This window comes from Haliaeetus albicilla, chromosome 8, assembly GCF_947461875.1.
Source record: "Haliaeetus albicilla chromosome 8, bHalAlb1.1, whole genome shotgun sequence".
Lineage (NCBI taxonomy): Eukaryota > Metazoa > Chordata > Aves > Accipitriformes > Accipitridae > Haliaeetus > Haliaeetus albicilla.
Genome location: NC_091490.1, coordinates 36,872,113 through 36,889,973, shown reverse-complemented (window position 1 = coordinate 36,889,973; position 17,861 = coordinate 36,872,113). Strand labels below are relative to the sequence as shown.

The 17,861-nt window shown below is 39.9% G+C and overlaps 1 protein-coding gene across 5 annotated transcripts in view; it reads right to left on the bottom strand.

Annotated features, from left to right (window-relative positions):
- DNM3 (dynamin 3) overlaps positions 1-17,861 on the bottom strand; it is a 190,947-nt gene that overhangs the window by 142,107 nt on the left and 30,979 nt on the right. For all 5 annotated transcript variants that reach the window (XM_069789847.1, XM_069789846.1, XM_069789848.1 and 2 more), the window contains 7 exons: positions 13,418-13,567; positions 10,572-10,775; positions 9,909-10,007; positions 8,867-9,027; positions 6,160-6,302; positions 2,730-2,865; positions 1,340-1,407 (listed from right to left, as the gene is read on the bottom strand). In XM_069789847.1, coding sequence (XP_069645948.1) covers positions 1,340-1,407; positions 2,730-2,865; positions 6,160-6,302; positions 8,867-9,027; positions 9,909-10,007; positions 10,572-10,775; positions 13,418-13,567 — 961 coding nt within the window. The remainder of the gene's footprint in view (positions 1-1,339; positions 1,408-2,729; positions 2,866-6,159; positions 6,303-8,866; positions 9,028-9,908; positions 10,008-10,571; positions 10,776-13,417; positions 13,568-17,861) is intronic.

The following is a 17,861-nucleotide window of genomic DNA, read 5'->3' as shown; positions in this document are numbered from 1 at the left end:
GAATAAGAATACAAAACTAGAAACATGCCCTATTACTTGAAGATGACTGCGAGAACTCTAAGGATTACTGATATAATGCAGTAAAGCCTCTTCAGCAGTGCATCAAACCTTAGAGAAGGGATGAATGGCAGCTGCAGCACTCCATGCATGATCACTTGCACAGCAAACCCGTAAGAATCCTATAGCTCCACTTTCCACTCATAACAGGAAATGTGGTTCTGCTACTCAGAGTCCTATATGGTGAATTTCACAGTTGGTCACTGCAGTGTATACGAACCTATATAACAGATACCTTACAGAACCAGTTCTAAACAAATAGGCCTTACTTCTCTTTCAAACACTGCTTGCAAAGGTCTATCTTGGCAGATAGATTATATAAAAAAGCAAACTATAAAAACATGCCCCAAACTATCAGTTCACTACCATAAATTGCTCATCAAGACCCTTCCATCAATAAGGCCAGAAAAGTTCAAACACTGCACCACTACTAGAGTCAACCATTTGAGAATTTACTATACAAGTAATGCAAAGAACATTTTCCAGAACACTAAGAACAACAAAGCTTGTAAGCAATGCTTTCAAAAGATATTACATACTCACAAGTGGGTAGAAGGAGGGGAAAAAAGAAAACAAAACCAAAAAACCCAACACCAAAACAAAACCAAACAAACAAGCAAACAAAAAAACCCAAACCCACAAAAGAAGAACACAAGCTTTTTGGAATCTGTTCTTTTGTCAAAAGAACAAAGAATTGTTATGCATCTGATAAAGTGTCCATCCAAAATAGACTGATCATTCCAAAGTGAGATAATTAGGTCATTCCAAACCAAAATACCAAATACCTCCTCCTCCCAAACCTAATAATGTACTGCAGACATATCCACAAAGTGAAACCTTAGCCAACTCAGTTGTAAATCAGTCATTTCAAGAAACAGTTGAGAATAAAGGGGAGTAAGATAATGCAAGGAGTCAGCCGCAACACAAGCTGAAAGGTTTGTTCCATATAAAGGCACAAGCTTTCCCTCTAAAACTTATGACTTTTCAGGAATATGGGCTTAACAGAACTGCAGACACTACCAGAAAAAAAAGTCATTGATTTTCTCTGTAAAATAATTTTCCACCATTTCCAGGTAAATTAAACCTCTTTGGGCAAACCAACTGTTTGGCCCAAAATAGCTACCTGAAAAACAGAAGCGTAAAGGAGTGGAAGAAAAAAAGTCAGCTGCTGGGAGCAGTGTGCTGGTGACATAGCCCAGCAGTCAATAGCCAGCATGTTCAGAGGTTAAAAAGAGCACACCTTCTATAATGTGACTGGGCTTGGAAAGATGGGAATACTTGCCTGATACCATGTATGTTCTTGATGGCATAACTTATTTCTCTCCGCAGTTCCTTTTCATTGAATTCCATCTAGAGGAACAAAACCATATGAGATCATATATGGGGAAGCTTTTAATAAAACAGAAAATACTACCTCTCCCAACATAACTGGAAGACAGGCAAAACACTCATTTCTAATTACACTAACCAAAGCATAGGTATTTTAAAACATTTTGACACAAAGGCTACAGGCAGCAGTAAGGATTGTTGAAAATTATGCACCCTTCCATTCCAGATACACCAACAGCTGGAACAATTTTGCAGAGTTGATAGAGTAAGCCAGAAACAGGATTTGGAAGATGCAACTTTTTTTTTTAAGCCTGATTTCCTAAAGTGGTGCAACTTCTGTGATTATGGTCTGTTTAACCTCTCCTTCCCATTCTACTGTTTTTCAACCAAATTTAAGAGAGGTTTCATTTATGAAGTTATAAAGCTTTTCTTTAAGTTCCTTGAAAGCCAGATAGCTAGAAGAGAAGTCAGTGTTGTCACAAATGAAAGGATCGTTACCTAAGCCCAACTGTCATCTGTTCTGTTGGACTGCTAGTTGACCTACCACTTTTAAACCCTGGAACCAGCCACAATACTGTCTGGTTCTTAACCAACTAAAAGTTGGGGGATGTCAAGGCAGTTGAACATAAAAGAGGTGGAAAGGAAGCTTAAGAAAAGTGTAAAAGAACAGGGACTAGAGATGCAGTAGAGTTGATGGTGAGGGGAAGCTGAAGTCACTGTAGTGGAAGAAAAATCAAAGAATATGTAACACAAATTCATAGGAAACCAGGTTTCATTAGTTCACACCCCACTGTTTATTCTGTTATCCAAAGAATGGGTAAGCCAGAAGAGATGTATCAGGAGAAGAAATGTTATCTCGAAACACCAAATTTGCTTCTGCTCCACCTCCCACTACAAAAGTGTAGGACTGAAAGATGGCTTTGGTTTAATGCACTGAATACAGGAGGTAGAAAACACAGAAAATGGCTATTTTCCATAACTCAAATTTTAATAGGTACTAGCTACTTGAACACAACAACTTAAATTTAGTGACTGTAGTTGTTTGCCTGTGCCATGTAACCAGAAAGAAGACACTATTTGTGGTAAAACAATAAAAAAGCATGGAAAATAGTAAGAACTGGAATTAAAATTATATTCTAATTCCTATATTTCAGAATTCCTTGCAGGTCTCAGTATCCAAAACTAGAAATTAAGCCAAATGTCTCAATTATAACTTCATGTAATTTTTTCCACAGTTAAGAGCATGTTCTTCCAAACAGACCTATCTTGGATTTACTACTATCAGTATGAACGTAAGAATACATAAATAAAACACAAAGCACACCAACAAGATGGATAAATACCTTCACTAGTTCAAAAGGGAAACGTTCATGGAAAATACGATTGATTTTGGCACCTCCTGAAAGTTCTAGTGTATCAACCTGATCTCCTGATCCTTCGATTCTTTTTTCAAAGTCCACTGAAAACTGTTGTACCATCCTAAATTTCAAACAGGCAGAGGGAAAAAAACCAAACACAACCATTTAAGCATGTCAACTACCAACTCTAACTTCAGTACTATGTGACTACTAGTGCCTATTAAAATATGTTTAGGAATTGACAAAAGTATCTATAACAACAATTCATCCAGCTAAGCTGCCAATCCATAAAATCCATACCTACACACACACCCCTACACCCCTTCTCTCTCGCAGGACATAGCTCAGTATATTTTTTTCATTCTTCATAAATGTGGGGTTTTTTTAAATACTGTTTGTTAAACTGTATATTAAAGTCAGCTACAAATACTGCAGGGTACCAGGCTACATTTGTGTTTTATCAATGATCACAAAATTGTAAATGCTACCATTATTTATTACATAAATTTTTAATTATTGGTTTTTAGAAGAAAAAGTGATAGCAGTCTTTTTAGTAGGATAAGCAAGTAAAAGTCCCGACCTTTAAGTTATAATACTTACTGTATTTTAATAGAAAGGCACATCCATATTTAGATGCTGTTACAGAAACTGCAGAGCTCAACAGGACAGACCACCACAAGCAAAAAATCTCCAATCTCACAGCAAAACGTACCATTTGTGGAGAGCTTACTTCCCCACAATGACCCTTTGATCTTTCTGACTATCTTTCAAAAAGATACAGTCCAATAGCGTGATGTGACTCAAGCCACTAAGCTGATGCAGTGCTGGAAAATTTGGAAGAGATTGCTGAGGAACTTACTTTCCCATGCTAAAAAGCTAGCCCAAGAAGCAGTACTAACATGTCCATGTGGCAGCTGTCAGTACCACAAGCTCCAGTTTACTTGGTTGCGCTTAGACTTCTGCAGCAGGAGCTTTTAGAGGAACACACATGAGAATTCCTCCAGTTATGGAAGATTCATGGATAGCTCAATTTTATTTTATTTTTTTTAAGTACGTACAAGCATTTGGTCATAAAATTTGAAATCATGGATTCTGCCGAAAATTAACATTGCGTATCAACTGTACATAAACCTCAGATACCTATATGGCCAGGTTAAAAGAATTATAGAAATAGTCTAAGTGTAGGGCCCCATACGCAGTTTTTGAAGAGGATTGCAGAAACTTAAGATCATCTTATGGTGAGGCAGATTTTTTTTTCTTATATGCCTTATGGAACTTGCTCTCAGGAATCAGAGGAAAGGGTTCTAGTTATGTTACTTTCCACACCCCAAAAGAAAAAGGGAAAGTGAGGAGAATTTTTACTGACAAAAGAAGTTAATTTCTCCCATAGCACCTACTTATAACGAATGAATTAGAAAAAACTATGCAGAGAAGTATCAAGAATTGAATGGAATTAAATTCTTTTTACTTTAGAACATGTTACAATAATAGAACAAGCATGAGATACCAGCAACACCTAACAATTCAGAACACTTCTTAAATGTGTTTCTAGCAGTTAAGCCACCAAATATACAGAGTGAAGAAAAACCACCTGTGTTATACTGTCATGGAAGAGTCAAAGGTGATGTCCCTCTGTTTTTGCAACCAAAACATCTGAAGTAAAGTCATGAGGGACAGACTTAAGTCTACTCTTCTGGACACAGTTGTTACAAAAACAAGGAACCAATCAGTGTTCAGCTGGCTCAAGAAAGCCTCTCTACAGTTCAGGTAACCACTTTCCCTTCTGAATTCCAGACTTCTAGTTAGAGAATGAATCCTGTGCAAAACTTATACATTTTCACAATCCAGTGCTATTAACATCTACCCCAGAGAACCAAGAAGGCTGAAAAACCTTTGAAATCACTCAGAGTAGGAATGTCACAACAGTCATATAAGAGAGAAGAGCTAGGTACATTTTATATCTCTTTTTCTTCCTTTAGATGCTTCCTCTTCTAAGAGGTAAATTTTAATCACATATGAACACAGAAGTGGCTGCAGAGGGCAACAATTGGGAAAGAAAAAAAAAGAGAGAGAGAGAGAAAATGGTAGACATTTCAGGTGAAAAGGTACACAATACTGAGTATCAAGCATCCCTGGAAACAGACCAAGTAAGGAAGCTGCATGAAGCAAAGCAGCGGGTGCTAACTGGGCTTCAGTTCCCAGTGTCAGCATTGCCCTTTTTCCTTAGTACTAAAACCACAATAAAGAAAGGGCTCTGATTCCACTTCCACTTGATTCATAGTCAGATGAACAGTCATCTCTGTTCCATCACTTTACAATAGAGTTATCAAAGTCTCGTCAGACGGACAGATTTTGTGGATGAGATCCAAACTGGTCAGTGACTTCAGCACTGAAAAACCTTTCTTCTAGTTCATAACTTATAATAATGTAGCTCCATGAATCACTGCAATTCCTCCAACAAACAACAACAGTTATTCAATCCATGACTTCTTGAGCCCAAAAGGGTCAACATCTGCCAGGTCAGTTTTAACACAAGCACAGGTGGCAGGCACATCATATCACCTATTTTCCTGCTAGATGTCAGATACGTGCTTAGAGAGGAAAACCACAAGAAAGAGGTTTTCATCCACTCCAATATACTATCGCTTGAACATAAGAATGGCTGCACTACAGTGGAACGAAAACTGTATCATGACAGTCACCAACAGTAAGTGCCTAGGAGAACAGAGCAAGCATACAGTAGTATTTCTCCAGAATATTCTGTTGGCCTCAATAAATTGCTGTTCGTGGATTCCATACAGCAGGAATTTGTCCTTCTACTTACTAACCTTAAATGTCTTCCTCATCCCAAGAATTTGCCTAGCTGCTTTCTGAAAGCACGTAATTTTTAGTATCAGCTCCTGCAGCAGAGAGCTCTGTGGCTTAGGTACACATCACATGAAGGACTACATCTATGATTAATTTTGATCTTGCCATCTTCAAGTTCTTTTGGATAGCCAAGATTTTATATTGAAAAAAGAGGCATTTTCTGTTCTCCTTTCAGACTCCTCATCTTATAGACTTCTAACACAATCTCCTGACTTGCTTGAGGTCATCTTTTTGGCAGGCTGAAGAATGTGTCTATACAATCAGAAGCAGTTTCTTACCTTTGATCATCTATGTTGCCCATCTTTGTACCTTTTCCTGTTCTGCTTTCTCTCTTTTCTAGGATTACTAAAATTAATTTAGGGAAAACTCTGCTGAAATTGTACAGTAAATGAAGTGTTCTGGAACATCAAGCACAGAGTTCTTTGGACTTTGCACACAGAATCCTTAACCGTATCTTAATCTTTAAATTTAAACCCATTAGAAAGAAAAAAAAAAGTGAAACAAACCTATACAAAGTGGAAAAGCAGACAAAAGACTAGACACTCACTGCAACAGGGCTTTTGTTTTTCTGGTTGGATCTTCTGGTCTGAAGTTTTTGTATACCTCTACTTCATGTTCTATGGAAAGCAGCTGGCTCTGGAGTTTGCTTCTGAAGGCTGGCAGGGTATCCCGAATATGATTGGTAAGTTGCTAAAAAGCAAATAAAAGTCCTTTTATACTGTTAACAAAGATGAAAGCAAGAGCACAACCATTTCCTTCTGACTGCCAAGCATATCAGCCATGACCTGTGCTAGTTTACCAGTGTAGTTCCTTTTGATCTTTGAAACAATGGAGACTGTTAAAGAACAACAAAATATCCCTTTTGCATACACATTATAAGGAGGCTTGAAAAATTCCTTCGTCCTCTCACTCACTGAGCCCTGTTACTACATACTTGTTTAGTTACACCTGAAAAAGTTACACACTTTACATATGTCATTTGAAATGACCTCTCATCACTCAGCATTGATGCCACCACTCCCATTTTGCTGGTTTTCCTAAGGGTGTTTCCCAGTTCCCTATATACTTGTTCAGCATGACGACTCCTTTACTTTACAGCCACAAGGCAATGTGGGACAAGGAAGAGATTCTCAGCATCCACAGCCCATTGAGAACGGAGATGGAGGTAAGTGTAGACATACAGATTACCTGCTTGACACTCTCCCACCATCCGGAAAAATCACCTCCATGTGACTTCTGCTCCCTTGTACAAAGCGTACTAAAGGGAAGAGATTTTGCCCTCGTATTAACGATTATAGAACTTTACCTTTTTTAAACACTTGATTTTTGGCTGAAAAAGGTTCTACCACTCAAGACTATCAGTTTTCATTTCTGAAAATATACCTAAAAGTTCTGGAAAATAAATTGAAGGAGAGTAGAAAAAGGCTTACCAGTTCTGTGTTTAACTTAACTCACTTACTTTTGCACACATATGTTGTAATGTGTTTGGACAGCACTATTGATGTCTTAACCTGTGCCATAAATTTCTCATGCATTATACCCGTTCCTTGATTAAAACCAAAGTGGACTTCTTCCACTATGCTGCAAACCCTCTTCCCGACCCCAATCAGACAAGCTATAAATTAAGAATATCATATACCAAAATACGTAAACTCAAAAGTTGTTCAGCAGACCTGACAGGCACAAAATCAAAAGCTGGAGTTTCCCTGGAGCACCACCTTGTGGATGCAGAGAAATTTAAATATTCCCTGAAACCACAAACACTAATGGGTGTTTAATATCCTGGGGACGAAACTTGAACAGATCTTCCCATATATAATATTCTACAAGCAGTAACAGCAACAGAGGACTAACAGTTCATACTGAAATAGGTAAATTTACGAAACAGCTCACAAAAAAGTTAATAGTACATAAACTAATGCAAATCAGGACAGATAACACAGTCCAAAGGTATATGCAGCTTACGCTTCAGTCTCAAAACTAAGACGTGGATTAAACTTTCAAGATATAAAAAGAGGCAAATATCCTAAACACAAACAAAATTTCAGGATACAAGCAAGTTCTTGCATCCTGCTAAAGACTTTGGTTCTGAGGCACCAATAAATGGCGTAAGCATTCTTTTTGGGTGAGTCCAGAGCATGCCATAACCTGGCTGTCAAGTTACAGCTGTGAAGTCACTGTAGCAAGAAATTAAGCAGGCCAGCCACTTAGTTTCCTACCTTAATGAATAACTTTTCTGCTGTTTCCAGCTGCTGTCTAAAATGGACAAAGCCAAGCTGACCTGTTCTTTGTCTATTATAGACCAAAGGTTGCAATTTGACAGTCAACTGGAAAAAACACTATCAAGTTTGACTTGTAGGAATGCCAAGAACACTGGTCAGCTGATAAACTAAGTTAAAAAAAAATCATACATCACCAGTAATTTTAGAGAGGAAAGCATGACTTGATCTTGTCCTCGTCAAACTTGCTGAGATGTATCATCATTAGAGTCACATGCTACTCAAGCTAAGGGATGGCGCTATGAAAAGAGTAATACCCAAAGACACAAAATGGTGAAGAGACTTATATAATTCTCCAAGTCTGCTGTAGGCAGTGTCTTCTTTAGGACAGTAAGCTATAGGTTTCTCCTTCAAGTAACTGGGAAATAGACCTCTATTTCCTGCTGAAGGAAGCTGTGATCTGACACAGTTTGGCATGGACTCATAGAAATAAACCAAAGGTTTGGGCAAAAATAAAGGTAGTGTGAACAAAGCATTCTGATTACTGTATTTGTCATTTATATCATTAGTATACAGTACAGTGTCTATCTAAAACTACAATAAAGTGTAGATTTTCAGGTTAAAGTACAGACATACAGTGAACTCTCAGGATACGTGACTTCTATAAATGCCTTTTTTTTTTTCTAATTTCTAAATTTGAATTCTAAAAATCCTGTTAAACTATAAAAAATGTGGTAATTAAGGAATAGGATGGTATACTTCTAGGAAGGGAGACAAAATCTCATTTTTTATGTTCATATTCAGTATTCAAGAGAACAGAGGAGTGCAGAACTGCCAGTAGAAGCCAGAAACTACATCTCACAGTAAGTTTTCATATGCTACGTATAATATACAGCTTTATTACATTGTGAAAACTAAAAAGGTCAAAAGCAGGAAAGACTGAGGTTCACTGACCAATATTCATTTTAATAAAGAATTTATATTGGTCCTATCATTGTAAAAGCTGTCTTTCACCACAAAGGCTTCAGGTTTTACCTGGTTTAGAACTTTTTGGAGATAAGGTGTTCCCATACGATCTGCCATGTGCCTATATGCTGGGTGAGAAAGGAAGAATTTCCTTTCTGCTAGAAGAGCTGCCTTTATGTCCTTCTTCCCATCAATGTCTTTCTGGCTTCTGTTTACAACACCAATATAACCTAAAACAACACAAAACCGACGGGTAAGTGTCGTGGCAACGTGCCTGAACTACTGAATTCATATTAAATAGAACTAGACTGCCTCAGTTCAGACAAAACTTTCCAATTTAGGCATTTCAGATATTGTTTACAAGTACCGTAATGACCTTAACAGTGTCTAAATTCTTCATCCTGTTTATGTGTAACAGATACACTTCCTTTTAAATCACCGATTCAGATACAGCAATACCTGAAACTTTGGTGTACCCCAAAGAAATCACTTCAAAAATAAACAAACAAAAAAAATCCCAAAACAAAATCAAAACACACACACAGAGGTCTACATAGATAAATGATAGGATGTTAGCAAAACGCAGGAAAAATTTCTTCTTGTTTCCTGACCAACATGCTCCATGGGAGAAGATGGTGGTCTCCTCAATAAATTGTAACTAGAATCAAAATTCTTGATATTGTTAACAGTATGAGCACCTGTGGCAGTAGCTGCCAGAACAATAACATGGAAAATTTCTGGAAGGGGTCAAAACTTTGTTTACAGTGAGATTACCAAATCTTGCTTCTGTCACATGCAAAGAAAAAAATGACTCTTTTGTTACAAGCAACAGTAACCTGGCACAGAAGAGAAAATTGGCTAACAAGTTGTCCTGACATTTCTTGCTTCCTCTGGAATATGTAGTGTATTTTCCAGGTCCAGAAAAAAAAATTACTTTACTTGCAGGATATTTTTAGCACAACTGCCTTTTATGTTTGCTGAATAGCTAACGATAAAAGCTAGGAACTCATCAAGTCCAGCATAACCTTTAATTCACCTCCAGGACTCCCAAACACCACCCTTATCCAAACCTTCTGGATTGCAAAGAATATAGGCAACTGAACATTCTCACCTCTACGAAGAGGGAGCAGTTTGTTCTCTAGGATTTCTCTTGCATCTGTCCCTTCATCCATCAGATCCAATTTTGTGATCACACCAATGGTCCTAAGGCCTGACCGGGGTGGAGGCAGGAGGAAAAAGATAGTGAAAAATCATTTATATTCACGAAGAACAATTACATCTTACAATTATACAATAACAGATATGTGATGTTCTCAAAGCTTGTATCATACAATATCAGCTACAACTGCAAGCTATGGTATGTCTGGAAAAGAAGGGAGCATCATTGCCAGTGCTGAAATTTGTTCCTCAAATCTCTTCAACAAGGCTCAGCATTCCTATGATATGACTGTATAAAATTCATGATGCAAGTATCCAGAAATCCCACGAGCACCATGGTCCATTTGCTAGGTACTACAAAAATTTCTAGATAGGCATTGCCCCACTTGCTTATAAGAGACAGTCACAAAATTTTAAAAATACATTTACAGCATCATTACCTGAATGATACTGAGCTAACAAACAGTTATTGCAATGTAGAAGCCTATATGAGAATGCATGTATACACACCTATATTATACATTATAAATAATATTTCACACAAGAGTTCATCTATCACTTCCAATTATGTTACTACACTTGAGAACAAAAAGTGGTTACATTCAGTCATCCTTACCTTGAGGATCTACTTCCTTAGCTAACTTCAGTGCATCTGAGTTGGCCAGATCAGTGTTAGCTGGAGTCACAGCCAGTATCAGACAGTTTTCTCGAGAGATGAACTGCATTATCATGTCTCTGATCTGTTGCTCAATATCTGGAGGCTGATCCCCTACTGGCACTTTAGTGATTCCCGGCAAATCAATAAGAGTCAGGCTTAATACTATATGGAAAACACAGGATCATTAAACTGGTTAGCACACCAGACATGTTTAAAGACGTCTACACATCTACAGCTGCAAATTTCAGTCACATAAAACCCTACACAATTACCTTTATAGGTATATAAATATTGTCAATGGTTCAAACAAAATGCCTGACAATCTGAAAAGTACAGTTGTTTCCCTGTTGGTCTTTCACCTCTAGATTTATTAGTACTATTTAATACTTTAAACATTACAACTGGCATAGGAGAATGATACTTATATTGAATATCTTTGAAGGCTCTTAGACAAAGGAAGCTTTCTGAGCTTTTTCTACCAACAGGAGCACAAGACAACAGACTGTTCCCATTGTATCTTTCAAATCAACCCAAAACAGGTTTTTTGTTTTGTGTTTTTTTTTAAATACAGTCCTTCTCTGACCATTGTGAGAGACTGAAAGGGTTAATGTCTCAAACATTGCAGCGAGGCACCTTCTGCATAACCAGGAACCCTGTAGAGAAGCTGAAGCCGCTTGGGAACATGGCACAGAGGCCGGGCCATGCCAAGCCGGCAGCTCCGCAGTTCCCTGTTCTGCTAGGCTGAGCGGGGCAGCTCACCACATATGGCCAGAGGTCATGCAAAGTTTATTTGAGGAAGGGGCTCACGGCCCCTTCCTCACAGCCCGAGGGACCCTTCGCAACCACCCCCCCAACAGCACCTGCACACAAGAGCGAGGGTTATATAAGTCCTTATGGGCGGCGTGCAGAAGACGAGGAGGGGTGTGAGAAAAGGCGGGAACTGGGCTATAAAGGACGCAGACATGAGGAGCCCCTCGTGTGCCTGCCCTCCGGAACTGGGCCTGTAGGCTGAGTGAAACCAGGACCGGTGAAATCTTTCTCTTTTCTTTCCTTCTCTCTGTCTGTCTCTCCTTTTCCATAATCCCTACACCTCATCCCTTTAGACATAAAACTGTTGACCAAGTCTGAGACTAGGAGTGGATCCAGCTGCCCCAGGCTCTCCTCTGAGAAGTAGTCTAGAAAGCAAGGGGATCCATTCTGAACCTCGTGACTCAACAGGAGGGCTCTCTTTATTCCCCAAATTGACATACATGGTTACCATGGGTTACATGGATTACTGAGGTAGTTTGATGCCAATTACTGTCGAGAGAAACCACACCACCTGTTGTTACACCTTCCAAGTTCAGGCTGCTTCTGCCATAAATAAAATGTTTAACTGATCATTTGGAGTCATTTCACCTTAATTTAGCTCAAGGGAATTCCGAACTGACCACGACCCCTCCCTGGTCTGTCCAGCACAGGTTGTGACAACCATGTTTTCAACAGTGTCTCCAATTAAGAAATTCCAAAAAAAGTCAATAGCTAGCCTAACTTACCTAGCAAAACTGTTGTTAAGCGGTTTTGCGGTATGTTGCTGGTTTGGGTTTTTGTTGTGCGTTTTTTTTTTTACTCTGTAACTTCTTAAGTAAGAAACATGAAAAAATTTATGCATTAAGAAAACCTGTTTTGCTCTGGCATGATTTCCCCAGTACAGGCCACAATGCCAACTAGAAGCATCCTAGCTTGTTCAGCCAGTACTGGGGTAACAGGGTATCCTTTAGACAAATGAGAAAAATGCGATTCCTAGAAACAAAATGCCAGAAGTATATTTGGGGTCTGGCTAATACAGACAACAGTTGCTGAACTAAAAGACTGATCTTCATAAAAGAAATTAAGAGCATTAGGTGGGAAATTTTCACTTTCACCAGGAGTCAGCATGTTCAACAAACACGCTTTGAGGCAGGGCATTTAGTTCAACTCTTCTCCAGTTGGCTATGTCACATCTGTATGGCAGAGAAGGGCCCAGGGATGTACGTTTAGAGCCAAGGCTGCTCATGGTATACCAAATGGAAGTTCAGCATCTCTTTCATTACCACTCCTCTTACTTTAATCTTTCTGTCCTTTGCTTCGCAGTGAAGACATCAGATGAGGTGGTTAGAAAAATAAAGTGCTTCAGCGAAACATACCACTTTTCTCCCGTACCCGAGACAGATTCAATGCAAAACATTTTCTCTAGATTGCCTTCATTAAATTGGGCAGATGGTAACCAGAAGAACTAAGTTTGATCTGTACTGGGGGTCTACAACAGAAAGCAGCTTCAAACACCATTATTGTCTAATTATATTTTTAGTGGCAGCAAACAATAAACATCCAATAGGGCAGGGAGACATAATGACTTTCTAGATCACTGACAAGGGAATGGTGGGTGGCCAAAAGAAGTTTTGCCACTAAGTCTCCCATGTCCTATTATTTATCTTTACGAGTGAGCTACTATCTAACAGTGTATGTACTGGAGGAAAGACTCGTTTCATCCTAATGCAGAGTGAGTATTTTTAAATCACGAGAATATTAAATGGGACAGAGAGTCTGCATTCTGCCCAGCTCTAGTGGCAACAGCTCTCCACTGTAGAATGGTTTCATAAGACAGGAGAAGTTGAGGATTATTCGAGATACATATCCACTTTTGGTTCAACTCAGTCTCAGAAGTTTTTTCATGCCAGAAGACTTCTGATTGAGCAATGAGAACACATACAAAAGGAGATAGATAGACAGAGCTACATAATATGCTACATGACAGAAATCTGAAGTAGAATGATTTTACCTACCATGTGGAGAATATATTCTTAAATTGATAGGAATTGAAGAAATGCCTTTGTTCACTCCTGTTATTCTATCTGTTTCTACTTCAATTTCCTGACGAACTTCATCAAAATCAGTAAACTTCCTCCCTTTGCAGTGTAGAAATTCAGCATACTCTGTGAAAAAATATCAATAGCAACTCTGTATTTCACAGGCTTATAGATTTGGACGCCCACTTTCAAGCACCTAGTATTCTTCAGATGTGTATGCACAAAAGCATGTCATCATGGATATCAGGAAAGCATTATATTCAAGCACATGCTGTAGATATGATTGCACAGATGAAAACCAGCCTGCAACAAGAAAGGGTTAGTTAAAAAGTCAAGTTGACTGATATGATTTACTGCTTTTATCTTTAGCATGTCATCTTCTGGAACAACCTGAACGATTCAAACAGATACCATTTACATTAGTAGAGTAAGGAAAAGATTGCGAATCAGATTCTGATTTTTCAACTGATTACATTTGCCTGTAATACCTCACTAAACTGAAGAAAAGTAATTCAAGTTCTGTATCATGACAGATTATTAGCATTTTTTTTTCCCCAAAACTAACAGCCCCTGTTATGCATTGTTTTGGGTTTGTGTGGCAGGGTTTTGGTAGCAGGGGAGGGGCTGCAGGGGTGGCTCCTGTGAGATGCTACTAGAAGCTTCCCTGGCTCCAGGTCAGACCCACATCTGGCCAAGGCTGAGCCCATCAGCAATGGTGCTAGCACCTCTGGGATAACATATTTAAGAAGGGAAAACCTGCAGCAGGGGAGGAGATGGGAATGTGAGAGAAATCCCTCTGCAGATACCGAGGTCAGTGAAGAAGGAGAGGGAGGAGGTGCACCGGAGGAGGTTGATGCCCCTGCAGCCCATGGTGAGACAGCAGGCTGTCCCGTCCCCCTGCAGCCCATGGAGGTGAGCAGGGGAGCAGATGCCCACCTGCAGCCTGTGGAGGAACCCATGCCAGAGCAGGGGGATGCCCCAGAGAAGGCCATGACTCCATGGGAAAGCCTGCGCTGGAGCAGTCTGTACCTGAAGTAGTGCAGCCCGTGGGAAGGACCCACACTGGAGCAGGGGAAGAGCGAGGAGTCCTCCCCTTGAAGAGGAAGGAGCGGCAGAGACAATGTGTGATGAATTGAACACAACCTCCATTCCCCGTCCCCCTGTGCCACTGCAGGGGAGGCAGTGTGTCACTACTATTGTAATAATGACACTTTGGAGCAAACTAGCAAACCATCCTACAAGGGACCATCCACCTATGCTTTGTAGAATTTTGTTTATCCAATTCTTTTCAGCACTTTCTCGCAATTCTTTGGTCCCTTTTGCCACCTCCCTGATTTGGTCAATTTGTTTATTAAGATCTTCAGTCACATTGGGAATGTGGATACAACAATGTTCCTTATCCAATTTGAGATATCCACATAGTCCCTTTTCTTGGGACTACGTCTTGTTTCTCTACAATTAAATTTTGACACTGACATCCAATTCGCAGTGCTTTTTCCACCCCTGTTACGTTTTTCAAAACTCCCGTATGAGAGCAGTTGAACACTTTAGTACAATTCCATTCAGGGGCATATTCTCCATCCTTGGGATTCATGATAATCTCATCATACTGATTGCTAGTATTTATAAATTGTCCTGTCCATTCAAAACACCACGGACTAAGGTTCTTATCTATCTTTTGACCATATGTCTCAGGCCAGTTATCTTACATGGGGCTTCTCCAATTTGTTGGATCCTTGGGTGTCGGACAGTTAACCTTTGGAGTAGCTCAAACTCTTCTGCCCCAAGTCCTCCAGTTTATGTATAACAGGAAGATAAACCTGTCTCAATTGCTACCTGGAATATATGTCTTGTTCCATATGAGGTAGCAAGTTGCATTTACTTTTAAGCTTTTGCTTAAGTTTACCAGTGGCAGCTGTTTCAATGCAAGAATTCCCCATTCTCCTGTATTTTTGCTGGAATGTGGAATTGGTATCTGAAATTCATGAACTGCAGTATCCAGGCCCAAAGGTGTCCTTAATTGTAGATACCTGTTACGAGAAGAGAGAACCTTCCCTAGAGAAACCACATACTCTTTAAGATACTGTCTCCCTATTAATTCTACAGATCCTGGCTCACGTAATCTCCAGGTGTATAATCTTTTTTTACCTCTCCTAAGGGGGCCCTTTTCTGAATTTTAGTATTATTCTTTAAACAAACTTCACATTTCTGTACAATCCTTTTAGCTACTAACAACATATTAATTCCCACAGCATATTGTCTGGTTGCCTCAAGCAAAGCTTCAACTCCCATGTGTATACTTTTATGCATTCTTTCCATTAGCTCCTTCATTATCCTTCATTATAGGACAGGCAATGGTTCCACTTCTATTTCCTTCTCCAAAGTCACAACAGCATACCCGGCCTTCTGTTCCCTTTATTTACAAAGCTACTTCCGTCAGTGAATAGCTCCCAATCAGGATGTTGTAAAGGGGAGTCCTTTAAATCTAGACAGCTAAAATATATTTGCTCGATGGTCTGTAAACAATCATGTGTTAATCCTTCTTCTTCTCGAGAGGGCAACAATGACACTGGATTTAAAGTATTAGATATTTTCATTACCACATCCTCTTGTTCAAGCAATATTGCTTGATACTGTACTATCCTGCTTGGAGACAGCCAATGATGTCCTTTTTGTTCCAAAACAGCTATAACTGCATGTGGCACTGTGAGAGACTGAAAGAGTTAATGTCTCAAACACTGTGCTGAGGCAAGTTCTGCTTAAAAACAAACCCTGCACAGCAAGGAACCAAGGTGAAAACCCCATCAGCTCAGACATCAGCAACAGGAGGGGGAGGGCATGCTGGAGGGTGCGCAGCTCCCTGTTCTGATAAGCTGTTCTGATACAAAGATCAAACAACGGCCATGTCTGCAGGGAAGGAGAAGTTACTCCCCAAACGACCCCCAAGCCCAAAGGCTCACCTGACGAGTTTGGGTGTCCGCCTGAAGGAGGAGCAAGGATGATAAAAGGACACAAACTGAAGCCCCGGGTACGCAAGCCCACCGGGACTGGACCTCTCAGCTGACCGAACCAACACTGGACCCAGGACCAGTGAAATCTTTCCCCTCTTCCTTTCTCTCTCTCTGTCTTCTTCTCTCTTTCCTTTTCCTTTTCCACAGTCCCTACACCTCATCCATTTCAAGATATAAACCGTTGACCAAGTCTGAGACTAAAAGTAGATCCAGCCGCCCCGGGGCCCTTCTCTGAGGAGGAGTCTGGAAAGCAAGGGGTTCTGCTCTGAACCTCGTGACTCAACGGGAGGGATCTCCTTATTCCCTGAATTGATGTATATGGTTACCGGGTTTACAGAAGTAGTCTTTTCCCAATTCCTGTTGTGAGAAACCCTGCCACCTACTACCACGCCTCCCCAGTTTCGTTTGCTTCTGTCATAAATAAAATCTTTAACTGATTGTTTGGTGTCGTTTCACCTTAATTTAGCCCGAGGGAATTTCAAATTAAACCCCCTGGTCTGTCCAGTTTGGGTCCTGACAGGCACATAACAATGGGACAGAGAATCACTGTTTAACTTTGGTGCCTCCTGTATTAATATCACTGCTGCAGCTAACGCCCTCAAGCATCCCAGCCATCCAGAGCTTACACTATCCAGTCATTTCAAAAAGTAAGCTACCAGTCTTTTCCAGTCCCCAAAAGTTTGCACAAGGACTCCCATCACTTGATGTCCTCGTTCACGCACATAAAGCTCAAAAGGCTTTGTCAAACTGGGGAGGCCTAGCGCAGGGGCCCTTATAAGAGCAACCTTTACATCATCAAACCCTTTTTGACATTCTGGAGTCCATTCCAACACTTCTCCTGGTCCTTTAATAGCCTCATACAAAGGTTTAGCCACAAATCCAAAGTTAGGCATCCAAAGGCAACACCTTCCAGCCATTCCAAGAAATCCTCTTAACTCTTTTTTATTTGAGTGGGGCAATCTGACAAATCACTTCCTTACTCTCAATCCCCAGTTTTCTTTCTCCTTAAGAAATTTCAAAACCAAGATAGGTCACATTTTTCTGTGCAATCTGCGCCTTTTTCTGAGACACTCAATATCCAGCCAGCCCTAAAAAGTTCAATAAACTAATAGTTGCTTCTTTACACCCCTCAAAAGGTATTTGCCCCCAACAGGATGTCGTTCACATATTGTAGCAAGGTAATTAATGAGTTCTTACCTTGCCATTGTTCCAATTCCTTCGCTACTACATTACCAAAAATGGTGGGGCTATTCTTAAATCCTTGGGAAGTACTGTCCAACATAGCTGCATCTTGCATACCGTTGTAGGACTCTCCCACTCAAAGGCAAACATTTTTTTGACTCTCCTCTTCCAGAGGAATAAAGAAAAAGGCCTCTTTTAGGTCTAGAATGGCTTCACTCCCTGTTTTA